This window comes from Oncorhynchus nerka, linkage group LG28, assembly GCF_034236695.1.
Source record: "Oncorhynchus nerka isolate Pitt River linkage group LG28, Oner_Uvic_2.0, whole genome shotgun sequence".
NCBI lineage: Eukaryota > Metazoa > Chordata > Actinopteri > Salmoniformes > Salmonidae > Oncorhynchus > Oncorhynchus nerka.
This window is the reverse complement of record NC_088423.1, coordinates 76,672,920-76,687,798: the sequence shown is the minus strand read 5'-3', so window position 1 is coordinate 76,687,798 and position 14,879 is coordinate 76,672,920. Positions and strand designations below refer to the sequence as shown.

General features: G+C 45.2%; 1 protein-coding gene across 2 annotated transcripts in view; it reads left to right on the top strand.

Moving 5' to 3' along the window:
• Positions 1 to 14,879, top strand: part of LOC115116157 (spondin-1-like) — a 164,476-nt gene that overhangs the window by 135,618 nt on the left and 13,979 nt on the right. The window contains exons 7-9 of one of the 2 annotated variants that reach the window (XM_065013128.1): positions 2,493 to 2,557; positions 9,442 to 9,643; positions 11,578 to 11,718. In XM_065013128.1, the coding sequence (XP_064869200.1) occupies positions 2,493 to 2,557; positions 9,442 to 9,643; positions 11,578 to 11,718 (408 nt within the window). Of the gene's footprint in view, positions 1 to 2,492; positions 2,558 to 9,420; positions 9,644 to 11,577; positions 11,719 to 14,879 lie in introns of both variants that reach the window. The other variant, XM_065013127.1, reaches the window with a different exon arrangement.

Sequence of the window (14,879 nt, the reverse complement as noted above, 5' to 3'; positions counted from 1 at the left end):
AAATGTTATGTTTGGCGTAAAAGCAACACAGCTCATCACCCTGAACACACCATCCCCACTGTCAAACATGGTGGTGGCAGCATCATGGTTTGGGCCTGCTTTTCTTCAGCAGGGACAGGGAAGATGGTTAAAATTGATGGGAAGACGGATGGAGCCAAATACAGGACCATTCTGGAAGAAAACCTGATGGAGTCTGCAAAAGACCTGAGACTGGGATGGAGATTTGTCTTCCAACAAGACAATGATCCAAAACATAAAGCAAAATCTACAATGGAATGGTTCAAAAATAAACATATCCAGGTGTTAGAATGGCCAAGTCAAAGTCCAGACCTGAATCCAATTGAGAATCTGTGGAAAGAACTGAAAACTGCTGTTCACAAATGCTCTCCATCCAACCTCACTGAGCTCGAGCTGTTTTACAAGGAGGAATGGGAAAAATGTCAGTCTCTCGATGTGCAAAACTGATAGAGACATACCCCAAGCGACTTACAGCTGTAATCGCAGCAAAAGGTGGCGCTACAAAGTATTAACTTAAGGGGGCTGAATAATTTTGCACGCCCAATTTTTCAGTTTTTGATTTGTTAAAAAAGTTTGAAATATCCAATAAATGTTGTTCCACTTCATGATTGTGTCCCACTTGTTGTTGATTCTTCACAAAAAAATACAGTTTTATATCTTTATGTTTGAAGCCTGAAATGTGGCAAAAGGTCGCAAAGTTCAAGGGGGCCGAATACTTTCGCAAGGCACTGTATTTAGTAAATAAATAATGAAATCCAATTTCGTATTGCTGATTCAACTTGTTAGCCAGGGTTCATGAAGATAACCAAGAATTTAAAACTTTCAGATGAGACTGAATTAAGGTGACGAGTAACATTGACTGCTATTGATTTCAAATATTACTAGGTCTTTAAGAGTTTATTCGGAAGATAACAGCTCTATAAATATTATTTCATGGTGCCCCAACTCTCTAGTTCATTACATTTACATGATTAGCTCAATCAGGTAATATTAATTACGGAGAAAGGATTTTATAGAATAGCATGTCATATCACTTAATCCGGCATAGCCAACGACACGACAGCTCTGTATGACTGGGATCACAGCCTTTTACTAATAATTATCTTACAGGAAATAAATAATTAAAAAGTGATCACCCAACACACAGCAATGGGACTGGATGGTACTGGAACAGAATCCTCTATTGGAAACATTAATTGCTGGCTTGTAAAGCAATGATCTGGCATTGGATACTTAACTTTGATCTTTATAGACGCCACAGGTGCAAACATGCCCGGTGGCAGATGTCTGACAAGATGTGCTGAGCTGCAGTTTTCTTTTCTTCTGAGGACTTGTGTTCGATGTTCATTGTTCATCGGGACACAGGGTTTCCATTTATGTCACCATTTACAGTCTCGCCAAATTATAGCTTTATAATTGCTGTATTACATATGAACCAATATATCCATGTTTTCTAATGTGCTTTATCTACACCATTGTGTAAAGGCGTCAAAAATGCCCAGAGCAGGGTTTGGTTCATCGTACATATGGCAGAATGCACTTTTCATTCCATTGTACATCACACAGTCTCTCTCATTTATAGCAATACAAACAGAATGTTCTAGTCAACTGCTAGCCACCTATTCACAGCCAAAGAGCCATTACTGCCACAGTGTGATGTCATAAATCACAGCCGTAATGAAAAAGTCTGGGCGCAAATGAGCCAGTGTGGTGCTCAAACACTTTTAATTGTGTCTTTTGCTATCGCAGTGATCCTATTGTGCTCCAAGTGAATTGCGCTTAAGAAATATGATTTCCACTTGGAATGGGCCAGAGTGTATAGTGCTGTTATCCAAGATATATGTTTAATGTTGAACATTAAAACTGATTATATAGGCCATATAATAAATACAATTTGATTTGATATAATATTTTCATGTCCACACCACATTTCTATGATATGGACAGGAGAAGTATTATTTCACAAGCCAATCCAGTAGAAAGGAAAAAACTATGTTGATTAAACATTTTCTCACAACCCTCAAGGCTTCTCCTTTGTTGTGATTGGATGTCGATGGAGCTGTGTCTCTCTCAGGTCTGAGTTCAGTCTGAGGTTAAATCCTGCTCTATGCGTTGAGTGTTTTATCTGATCATGGGCCAGCACAGAGACATTCCCTCTCTCTCAGGCAGTGACACAAAGAACCCTGCGGTGTCCAGAGCTACTGATTAAATATTTATGCAGGTTTTATGAATTACGCTGTATTCATCACTCCTTTGTCTCAGAGAGAAAAAGAGAAGAGGGGAAATAAACGACCATCATCTGTTCTCTCTCCTCATCTGTAAGTGTAATGTGGTGAATATGGCTGGGCCTCCATCTGTCAGACGACATGTAAATTTGATTCTCTCTCTCTCTCTCTCTCTCTCTCTCTCTCTCTCTCTCTCTCTCTCTTTCTCTCTTCTCTTCTCTTCTCTTCTCTTCTCTCTCTCTCTCTCAGGGTGATGACGTTCTGACAGTCATCAAAATGAAGGCTCAGTGGCCTGCCTGGCAACCCTTGAATGTGTGAGTAGTCCAACAGTAACCTCCTCTATCATCCCTCGCTCTCTCTCTGTTTCTTTCACTCTCTCTTTGTCTAACTCACTCACACTTTCTCTTGAGGGATTGACCCATCCTGCAGCAACGTCCTTTTTCCTTCCTCTCTCTCCTTTCTGTATGCCATCCTCACCCTTCTTCTTCTCTCTCCTTTCTGTATGCCATCCTCACCCTTCTTCTTCTCTCTCCTTTCTGTATGCCATCCTCACCCTTCTTCCTCTCTCTCCTTTCTGTATGCCATCCTCACCCTTCTTCTTCTCTCTCCTTTCTGTATGCCATCCTCACTCTTCTTCTTCTCCCTCCTTTCTGTATGCCACCCTCACCCTTCTTCTTCTCCCTCCTTTCTGTATGCCATCCTCACTCTTCTTCTTCTCTCTTCTTTCTGTTTGCCACCCTCACCCTTCTTCTCTTTCCTTTCTATATGTCACACTCACCCTTCTTCTTCTCACCCCTTCCATTTTTTCTCTCTTTTCACAAATGCATGAGTTACACCACACTGCAAGGTCTTCTTCATCGCTCATCTACTCACGTTGAATCATGCCTTGCCTCCCAAGCACAGAAATTAGATATCACAACTCATTCATCCAAAGTTCTGCACTCGACTTGTTGCTCTGTGCCATGGAGCCAATTAAATGCATATGGCCTGAATCTGTGAGCTCATCTCCACATGCACCAAGCTGATCAGTGTGACTAGGCTTCCTTTAGACTCCTGCATGCATAAACCTTAATTTAATCTCTTATTTAGGACAAAAACAAGGAGCAAGTTAGCCCAGGTAGCGCAGAGAGACGCATCCTCAATGTAAAAAACACTCTCACAGAGGATCTGAGTGTGAGACTCCAAAGAGAGCTTCCAGAGGCAGCCACAGCTAGGGACAGAGCCAATCAAATACACAGAGGGTAATTATCTCGCTATCTTGTTTATATGCCAGAAAATTAATTGTATCATAAAGTGGTTGTGTAAATGCAGAGGAAATCAAATCAACTGGTTTAGGGGATGGGTGGTAGGAAAGGGAGGATGAGAGGAGGGGAAGAGGAGAGGAGGAGGTGGAGGTTCTTGCTTGTAGTGTGATGTGGAAATGGACACATTCTGTTTGTACATTCTTCCTTGAAAGTAGGGTGCAGAAATGGTTAAGTGCGTATTTTTCTCCTACAATTGAAAGATGTTTCTTTTTATTCTTTAAAATGAGTCTGTTGGGATTGCATGCGATTTTTGTTCATATGTGTTCGTACATGTTTTTGAACATGTTTATAAATGTTGTTTGTTCGTCTTTGTACATCGTGATTCATAAAGTTTGTGTGTGTGTGTGTGTGTGTGTGTGTGTGTGTGTGTGTGTGTGTGTGTGTGAATAAGTGAAGGGGGCTTATGTTACTGCACCTGTGTGTACGTGTGTATGTATGTGTGTGGGTTAAGAGGGTGTGTGTTTTGATGGTGATTGATAGAACTCCTGGAGGGGTTTTTCTCCATCAAGGTTAATGGCCTCCAGGCTCCTGTGTATCAAGACATCAGGCTGACCTATACTACACAGCTGCCTGCCAATTAACAAACCCTCCTACCCTGCCTTTGAAGAAAAGGAAGAGCGAGAAAAAAATAAACAGAGAGAGAGCAAGAGAGAGAGAAATAGACGTTGATTAATTATCAGTGGTTAGACAACCAGCTCTTTATCACGTCTGAAGGATCCAAGGCAGATCTTTAGAGATGGAACTTCAGGTTCAGGGATATCTGGGATCAGTGTTGGGTTTTCCCTCACTCCCTCACTCCCTCACGACGCCAGGACAGCGGAGTCAATCACCACCTTCCGGAGACACCTGAAACCCCACCTCTTTCAGGAATACCTAGGATAGGATAAAGTAATCCTTCTCACCCCCCCCCCCTTAAAAGATTTAGATGCACTAATGTAAAGTGGCTGTTCCACTGGATGTCTTAAGGTGAACGCACCAATTTGTAAGTCGCTCTGGATAAGAGCGTCTGCTAAATGACTTAAATGTAAATGTAATGTAAATGGGTTCGGAAGTGTTTGGAAGAACTATCATAATGGGACCACGTGTAACCACATATTTCTTTACCGGTCTCTCTATGCATCTTCCTTTCTGGTGCCTTTGTTCCCCATTGATCACTTGTACTGATTACGAACTAAAGTGGTCATCTTGAGAGAGATGTGGTGGCTGGAGCAAAGGAAAGGGAGAGTCAGAGGAGGGTGGAGAGGGAGCGAGGGAGGAGGGTGAGCGGAGGGGTGCAGATATGACAGCCATTATTACACACAGCAGAGCTACAGCAGTTTGTCTCCTGAGACTCATAACATGTTCAAGGGAGAGGAAGAGAGAGAGAGAGGAAGTGAGAAATTAGCCAAAATAGGGAAAGGTGGACACAGAGAGAGCAACAGAGAAGGAGATGTGGTCAGAGAGAGTGAGGGAGGAAGAGAAAGTAATGGAAGGAGGAATAGAATTCCACCAGAGCCGTCTCCAACCAACCAACCGCTCCACGCCGCCACACCAAGGTCAGCATTATGGTGTTCATGGATTTACGAGGCTTGCTGGACCTATCGTTGAGGGAAGCTCGCCTAATTAAAAACACTGCGGCGCACTGATGAAATTACCCCCTGCCCGCCTCATTTGCATACACGCCAGGGGATTAGCCGGGCTGGACTTGGAAGGAATCAATTTCCTTTGTGTTGTGTTCAAGTTCCTCCTACTTCGCTTTGGCCATGTTTTATTGACGTGCAAACACATCCTTCTCCCTGCCTGTCGTTTTCACAATGTCCTTTTAAATGACATGTTTGCTTTTGCCCTCCCCGGCTGGAGTGATGACGAGTACATTTTACACAGTAAACTGGAGACTCAGGGGCGCTGCAGCTCCTTTTGAGTTTGAGGTCTGTGTCTGTCCTGTCTGTCCTGTCTGTCCTGTCTGTCTGTCTGTCTGTCTGTCTGTCTGTCTGTCTGTCTGTCTGTCTGTCTGTCTGTCTGTCTGTCTGTCTGTCTGTCTGTCTGTCTGTCTGTCTGTCTGTCTGTCTGTCTGTCTGTCTGTCTGTCTGTCTGTCTGTCTGTCTGTCTGTCTGTCTGTCTGTCTGTCTGTCTGTCTGTCTGTCTGTCCTTTATAGGTAAACCACGTTTGAGAGGATGTCTGGTTTCATCTGGTTTCCCTCTCAGTCCCACTGGTCTACCTGCACATCTAGACAACCTGACATAATTCGCTTCAATGTTTCTCTGGGAATATCTCTATCTCACGCATACACCTGTCCCATGTACACACGCATGCACGCGTCTGAGCACACACACACACACACGCATGCACACACACACACACATACACACACACACACACACACACACATGCACACACACACACACCACTCGTATGGTCAGGTGCGGGAGAGAGGGACCTTGGAAAAATACAATTGGCTCAGAACAGGGCAGCACGGCTGGCCCTTAAATGTACTCAGGGAGATAACATTAATAATATGTATGTAAATCTCTCATGGCTCAAAGTGGAGGAGAGATTGACTTCATCACTACTTGTTTTTGTAAGAAGTGTTGACACACACACACAGTTAACACAGCTGTTCTATAATATACTATTTATTCAACTGTGAGACCAAGACACTATCCACTTTATATTTGTAACACAGTCATACTTGACATAGCACATTAATCATGAATACTGTATATCCTATTGTGTAGATATCAGTCTTATTACTATGCATACTACTTCCTCTAATGACTTGTTCATTTTGATTGACCTCTGATGAATATTGTTTGATATTGTAATGCCATGTTGAGGGGCTATAGCACGCAAGTATTTCACTGCACCTTTTATATCTGCTGCCAACTGTGTATGTGACAAATAACATTTCATTTGACACACACAACAACGGTGTCACACAATGTGCTAGTGACACACAGAGAGCAATCTGCTGTGGGAATCTTCGTCGCTGGGCGGTGTTCTCTGTGACACAGTACAGAGCCATCCCTCTCTCAAACACACATTCGGACATGAAGGCAAGCATGCACACACACCCTCCAGAGTCCTAATGTACTCAGACGGTCCCCACAGAAGACAGCCTACACCCCTCATTTTCTCACCATCTTCCTCTCTTTCTTCTGCTCTATCTGACCCCACTCACACACCTCTCTCTCTCTCAGAACAGGAATGGCTGTGCCTGAGACAGCTACAGTTACCTCCATGATGTCCAGTAGTGAGTCCCTCGTCTTTTTAAAGCACACTATATGTCTCATCAGACCCTTTCTAAAGACAGCAGGACTCCCCCAGCTCCCCGTGGCTTCCAGTTGATTAGCACTGTGCTGACAGACAGACAGAAACAGAGAAATAAGGGGTTGTCAATGAAAACACAGCTCTTAATGAGCTAAAGGGCTTGTCTTTGTCACTCAGAGACAGCGTGTTTCCTGGGGATGTGGGTGGTGGGAAAGATGGAGGGACGGTGTCAGAGTCACTGAAGAAAGAAGGAAAAAAGGGAATTAGAGAGAGAGTCTAATCAGATATACTGTATAACCATTACAGGATATATATCCAACTGTCCCAATAGGTGATGGACAGTGATGTTCACTGTACTTAGACTTGAACAGATTAAAGGATAAACATTTGAAAGTTGAGATCTGGGCTCTTCGCTGGCCATGGCAGAACACTGACATATCTGTCTTGGTGAGACAAAACCACAACTCTTCAGTGAAGAGCACTTTTTCCAGTCCTGTCTGGTCCAGCGACGGTGGTTTTGTGCCCATAGGCTACATTGTTGCCAGGGATGTCTGGTGAGGACCTGTCTTACAACAGACCTACAAGCCCTCAGTCCAGCCTGTCTTAGCCTATTGCGGACAGTATGAGCACTGATGGAGGGATTGTGTGTTCCTGGTGGAACTCGGGCTGTTGTTGCCATCCTGTACCTGTCCCGCAGGTGTGATGTTCGGATGTACCAATCCTGTGCAGGTGTTGTTACACGTGGTCTGCCACTGTGATGACGATCAGCTGTCCATCCTGTCTCCCTGTAGCTCTGTCTTAGGCGTCTCACAGTACGGTCATTACAATTTATTACCTTGGCCACATCTGCAGTCCTCATGCCTCCTTGCAGCATGCCTAAGGCACGTTCACGCAGATAAGCAGGGACCCTGGACATCTTTCTTTTGGTGTTTTTCAGAGTCAGTAGAAAGGCCTCTTTAGTGTTCTAAGTTTTCATAACTGTGACCTTAATTGCCTACCATCTGTAAGCTGTTAGTGTCTTAACGACCGTTCCACAGGTGCACGTTCATTAATTGTTTATGGTTCATTGAACAAGCATGGGAAACAGTGTTTAAACCTTTTACAGATCTGTGAAGTTATTTGGATTTTTACTAATTAACTTTGAAAGACAAGGTCCTGAAAAAGGGATGTTTCTTTTTTTGCTGAGTTTAGAACCATAGAGTAAATCATATTTCCCAGCATGCTCTTTTGCATGGTGATTTTCAGAATTGTTTATTGTTTTTATGTGTTTTTGCATGGAAATTGATTGATTGATAAATGGTATGCTACACAAAGATAAATAACGTACATTTTTTGTAAACTAAACCAATTTGTTAATAATTTGACTCATTGCACCCATTACTGAGATGGTTGTTCCAGTTTAGACCATTGAGGTAGTATCAGTTTTCCATTTTCCCTACCATGGCAGTCATTCTCAATGCAAATTGCGGGTGATAAAAACATCCATTTGTTGGATATCCTAACTCTGGCTTGATTCCAATAGGAATTGAACATCACTTTGCAAGCCAACATAATGTGACTTGCAAGCCTGATGTGGCCTGTAAACCAGGAGTTTTCTAATAACACTGTTTTTGGGTATAACATGGCCCTCAATGAAAGGTGTTATGATATACTGTATGGTTCTACATAGCACCTTCTAAGACTGTACAGAAGCTCAATTGTCACCTGAAACAATTATCCCTCCTGCTATTCTCCTGTCACTGTTCTGTTCTTCATCTGCCGATAAATCCATCAGATTTTCTATCACCACACACACCTCAGCCCTGTCCAGTCCTGTCCTGTCCTCCCATACACAGTAATAATCACCTCTAAGGATGTGTAAGAGCTCTAATCCTCTGGGAACACACAGCAGGCTGCCAGCCGTCCCCTCTTCCCCCTCACCGTGTGTCACCACGTCCCTTTGCTCAGCTCAGCTTTGCTGGAGGCCTTAGGTTTATTTCTGACAGCCACATTGGACCCAACACAAAGCTGACTTGTAATTGACAGGGTGGCAGGAGGGATAGGGTCTAGGAGGGTGTAGGAGGGTGGGAGGTATCTATCAACCCCTGATAAATGTTTATTAGAAGTGCTGTGGTTTGGTACTAGGAAAAAGTATTTCTGAACAGATATTTGTGCATTATTGTGCTTGTGACTGTCTGTGAACTAGCGCGCACACACACACACACACACACAGCTCTCTGCCACCAGTAAAGTGTTTATGGGTGTTTATTACTCTTTACCTCTGGCTGGCGGCTCTGTGTTGAACTGTTGTAGGGGGTGAGCTGGATGCGCAGGGCATGCCTGAGGCAGTAAAGAAACTTCTCTACATCTCTGTGGACTTAAGTACCGCTTCTATCATCCTTTCCTCATATAGTCATCATCTCCCTTTCCTTGCTATCCCTCTTTCGCTTTTTCATGCTTTTTAGGGTCTTCAGTCAGTATTTCTGTTCTCTCTCTTCCTCTGTACTCTCTCTCTTCTACTTTTCATATTTAGTCATTTAACAGGCACCCTTATCCAGAGTGACTTGCAATCAGTGCATTGATCAACTAAAGGTAGGTAAAACATCACATATCACAATTATTGCAATTGTGACTTTCTTCAAAATAGTCCCTTCTCTCTGTCCTCCAGTCGTGCTGCCCCGTCGGCTGAGTTCTCAGTGGACCGTACCCGTCACCTGATGTCCTTCCTCACCATGCTGGGGCCCAGCCCTGACTGGAACGTGGGGCTGTCTGCAGAGGACCTCTGCACCAAGGAGTGTGGTTGGGCCCAGAGGGTTGTCCAGGATATGATCCCCTGGGATGCAGGCACCGACAACGGGGTCACCTATGAGGTCAATGACCTCCTCAAAATGTCACAACTACACGCTCTAATCTTCACACTATCTCTACCACAGTGATTCTAACTATAACCCTGGAGCGCAAGCCCCAGACATCACTCACACCGCCTACTGTATAAAATCACACTTCTTATAGGGCTGGGAGTTCCCAGGGTCCTCACGATACCATATTATCACGATACTTAGGTGCCATTATGATATCTATTGCGATTCTTACTATTCGATACTGCAATGCGATGTTCCAAACATACGTCTGCTGCAGAGGGACAAGAGAGAGCCATGACAAAACGACTTTTGATCAGTCATGGAAATAAATGTGCTGAAAACAAATTGGCTCAGTATTTAAAAAGAAGATGGAGAACAAGCTATGAAGGAAAAATACTGGAATTTTGGTGCCTGTACAGCCGACTAGCACAAAAATAATATGAAGATATTGTCAAAACGTATATACACTGAGTGTACAGAACATTAGGAACACCTTTCTATTATTGAGTTGCCCTCAGAACAGCCTCAATTCAACGGGGCATTGACTTTACAAGGTGTTGAAAGCTTCCTACATTTGTGTCAAGTTGGCTGGAGGTCCTTTGGGTGGTGGACGATTCTTGATACACATGGGAAACTGTTGAGCGTGAAAAACCCAGCAGCATTGCAGTTCCTGCCACGTTCAAACCGGTGCGGCAGGCACCTACTACCACACCCCTTTCAAAGGCACTTAAATATTTGGTCTTTTCCATTTACCTTCAGAATGGCACACACACACAATCCATGTCTCAAGGCTTAAAAAATCCTTCTTTAACCTGTCTCCTCCACTTCATCTAAACTGATTGAAGTGGATTGAACAAGTGACATCAATAAGGTACTATAGCTTTCACCAAGATTCACCTGGGCAGTCTGTCATGGAAGAGCAGGTGTTCCTAATGTTTGGTACACTCCGTATATATGTCAATATATTATTTTTCCATATGGACAGACTGGTTGAGGAGAGTCTATGACTGTGCTGTGCTGTGTGAGCTCACAGACAGACCTTTGGCTGATCCCTGGGAGTTCACAGACGAACCTGTTGAACTGTTACTCCCCTGTTTGATTTGGCTCGCCCCACCAATGACCTTACTCATATCAAATGTCTGGAGCCTCAGACATTTGAACACGTTGTGTAAGAACCGGTCAAGAGTTATGAAATGAGGTTGTAGAGTGTTTTATCATTGAACGGTGTCTATATATTTTAGTGGTCTCTGTTGTTTCAGGAAGCCTGAAGTTGACGTTTGGAGTTGTTAAAACAGCTCCTGGTAACCTCCTGTGGTGTTCTCTCTCACTGTGTGACTCTGCTCTCCACTGGTGTGAAACAGTAGGATGTTTGTAGGGATGTAGCAACCACATTCTGTACATTGTAATTGAATCAGAAGTTCACAGGTGTGAAAGATGTTGATCACCATAAACACAACAGCACTTTTACGAAGTGACATGTCAACCCTTCATGTTCAGACTAGTGGATGGCTTATTTTCCCTTCAGAAGCCCTGTGGCTGTGTTTGCTGTGTTAGCCCCCTGCTGGCAGGCGCTTGCTGCAGACTAATGACAACAGTTTCACCACATAACACCATAACTCACAGTGTCCCTGACCAAGATCGATGGATTCATGTTGTTTTAGTGGATGTGGCTTTGTGACTTGTATAATCTAGGTTTGCCAGTCTTAGGAGGCCGTATATTTTTTGTGCTGGGACGAGACTTTATTATAGATGTGTTGTATACCTCCATAGTGCACATGAAGAGACCTATTGCAACTTTTCAAGGTTATCTGCAAATACATATTTCATCACTGACATCATGACACTGTTACTCAATACTACAATGGAACACATATTGACATGAAAAGACAGTCATGTATCTATGTTGACTCTTCATTTGTGTGTGTGTGTGTTCTGACCTCCAGTCTCCCAACAAGCCCACAGTCCCTCAGGAGAAGATCCGCCCCCTGACTAGCCTGGACCACCCCCAGAGCCCCTTCTACGACCCTGAGGGGGGCGCCATCACCCCCGTGGCCAGGGTAGTAGTGGAGCGCATCGCCCGAAAGGTCTGTTCATCCAATCATCTCTCTCCATTTCTTCCATTCCTTTGGCTGCTATATCTCTCCCACTTTTGTTGCCTCGATCCTCTTTCTTTGCTCACTTCAATTCCTATTTCCATCCTCTTTCTGTCTCATGCTCTACTCACTCCTCATGTTCTTTCCCTCCATCTGTCACCAACACAACCTGATTTCATGCATGTCAAGGCATTGTTTGAGGTTCCCTCTAAGATCTCAAAGCGGTTACAAACGTTTGATTATGTGCCTGTGTTCATAACATTGTTTCGGTATATGACTCGAAATGAGAAGGTAAACAAACAGCACAATGGAACATATTGGTGCATTGAACTAGAGATGTCAACTTAAAATCTTCAGACACTGAGAGGAAGATACATCTTTTTCAGTCAGAAGAAAGTAACTTTATTTGAACTCCCTCTGCATTGTTCCAGTGTCTAACTGAAGACGTTGTGGGTCAATGCAGCTGTAGATATAGATGTTAGTTGTATAGGTGCAGTTTGAAGAGAACAGCTGTTGAACAGTGAGGTAAATGTCAGTGGACTATAGCATTTACACAGCATCCAACCTGGCAGACTCAACTGGAATCTCTCCATCTACTCATAGTCTTTATCAATATATTGATCCTCACACACTGTAGCACAATCCTACAATGCCCTCCTACGTACCATCAAACAGGCAAAGCGCTAAGATTGAATCGTACTACACCGGCTCCGACGCTCGTATTATGTGGCAGGGCTTGCAAACTATTACAGACTACAATAGGAAGCACAGCCGCGAGCTGCCCAGTGACACAAACCTACCAGACGAGCTAAATCACTTCTATGCTAGCTTTGAGGCAAGCAACACTGAGGCATGCATGAGAGCATCAGCTGTTCCGGACGACTGTGTGATCACGCTCTCCGTAGCTGACGTGAGTAAGACCTTTAAACAGGTCAACAAACACAAGGCTGCGGGGCCAGACGGATTACCAGGACGTGTGCTCCAGGCATGTGCTGACCAACTGGCAGGTGTCTTCACAGACATTTTCAACATGTCCCTGATTGAGTCTGTAATACCAACATGTTTCAAGCAGACCACCGTAGTCCCTGTACCCAAGAACACTAAGGCAACCTACCTAAATGACTACACACCCATAGCACTCACATCCGTAGCCACGAAGTGCTTTGAAAGGCTGGTAATGGCTCACAACACCAATATCCCAGAAACCCTAGACCCACGCCCAAACAGATCCACAGATGACGCAATCTCTACTGCACTCTACACTGCCCTTTCCCACCTAGACAAAAGGAACACCTACGTGAGAATGCTATTCATTGACTACAGCTCAGCGTTCAACACCATAGTACCCTCAAAGTTCATCACTAAGCTAAGGACCCTGGGACTAAACACCTCCCTCTGCAACTGGATCCTGGACTTCCTGACGGGTTGCCCCCAGGTGGTGAGGGTAGGTAGCAACACATCTGCCACGCTAATCCTCAACACTGGAGCCCCTCAGGAGTGCGTGCTCAGTCCCCTCCTGTACTCCCTGTTCACCCACGACTACGTGGCCAGGCACGACTCCAACATCGTTAAGTTTGCAGACGACTCAACAGTGGTAGGCCTGATCACCAACAATGACGAGACAGCCTATAGGGAGGATGTCAGAGTCCTGGCCGGGTGGTGCCAGAACAACAACCTATCCCTCAACGTAACCAAGACTAAGGAGATGATTGGAAAAGGAGGACCGAGCACACCCCCATTCTCATGGACGGGGCTGTAGTAGAGCAGGTTGAGAGCTTCAAGTTCCTTGGTGTCCACATCACCAACAAACTAGAATGGTCCAAACACACCAAGAGAGTCGTGAAGAGGGCACGACAAAGCCTATTTCCCCTCAGGAAACTAAAAAGATGTGGCATGGGTCCTCAGATCCTCAAAAGGTTCTACAGCTGCAACATCGAGAGTATCTTGACTGGTTGCATCCCTGCCTGGTACGGCAACTGCTCGGCCTCCGACCGCAAGGCACTACAGAAGGTAGGGGGCCTCTACACCAGGCGGTGTCAGAGGAAGGCCCTAAAAATTGTCAAAGACCCCAGCCACCCCAGTCTTAGACTGTTCTCTCTAGTCTAGGACCAAAAGGCTTCTCAACTGCTTTCACCCCCAAGCCATAAGACTCCTGAACAGGTAATCAAATGGCTACCAGGCTTTTGGCATCTCCCCCACACCCTCCCCCAACCCCTCTTTTAAGCTGCTGCTACTCTCTGTTTATCATATATGCATAGTCACTTTAACCATGCCAACATGTACATACTACCTCAATTAGCCCGACTAACCGGTGCCGGTATATAGCCTCGCTACAGTTATAGCCTCGCTACTGTTATTTTTCACTGTCTTTCTACTGTTGTTTTTTTTATTTCTTTACTTATCTATTGTTAACCTAATACCTATTTTTTACTTAAAAATTGCACTGTTAGTTAGGGCCTGTAAGTAAGCATTTCACTGTAAGGTCTACCTACACCTGTTGTATTCAGCGCACGTGACAAATAAACTTTAATTTGATATGGAATTGCACACACACAGCAACTCCCCCAGCCCCACACACACAGCAACCCCCCCAGCCCCACACACAAAGCAACCCCCCCAGCCTCACACACACAGCAAACCCCCAGCCTCACACACACAGCAACCCCACCAGCCCCACACACACAGCAATCCCCCCAGCCCCACACACACAGCAACCCCCCAGCCCCACACACACAGCAATCCCCCACCAGCCCCACACACACAGCAATCCCCCCCAGCCCCACACACACAGAAACCCCCAGCCCCACACACACAGCAACCCCACCAGCCCCACACACACAGCAACCCCACCAGCCCCACACACACAGCAATCCCCCCCAGCCCCACACACATAGCAATCCCCCAGCCCCACACACACAGCAACCCCACCAGCCCCACACACACAGCAATCCCCCCCAGCCCCCACACACAGAAACCCCCCAGCCCCACACACACAGCAACCCCCCAGCCCCACACACACAGCAATCCCCCAGCCCCACACACACAGCAATCCCCCCCAGCCCCACACACACAGCAACCCCCCAGCCCCACACACACAGCAATCCCCCACCAGCCCCACACACACAGCAATCCCCCCAGCCCCACACACACAG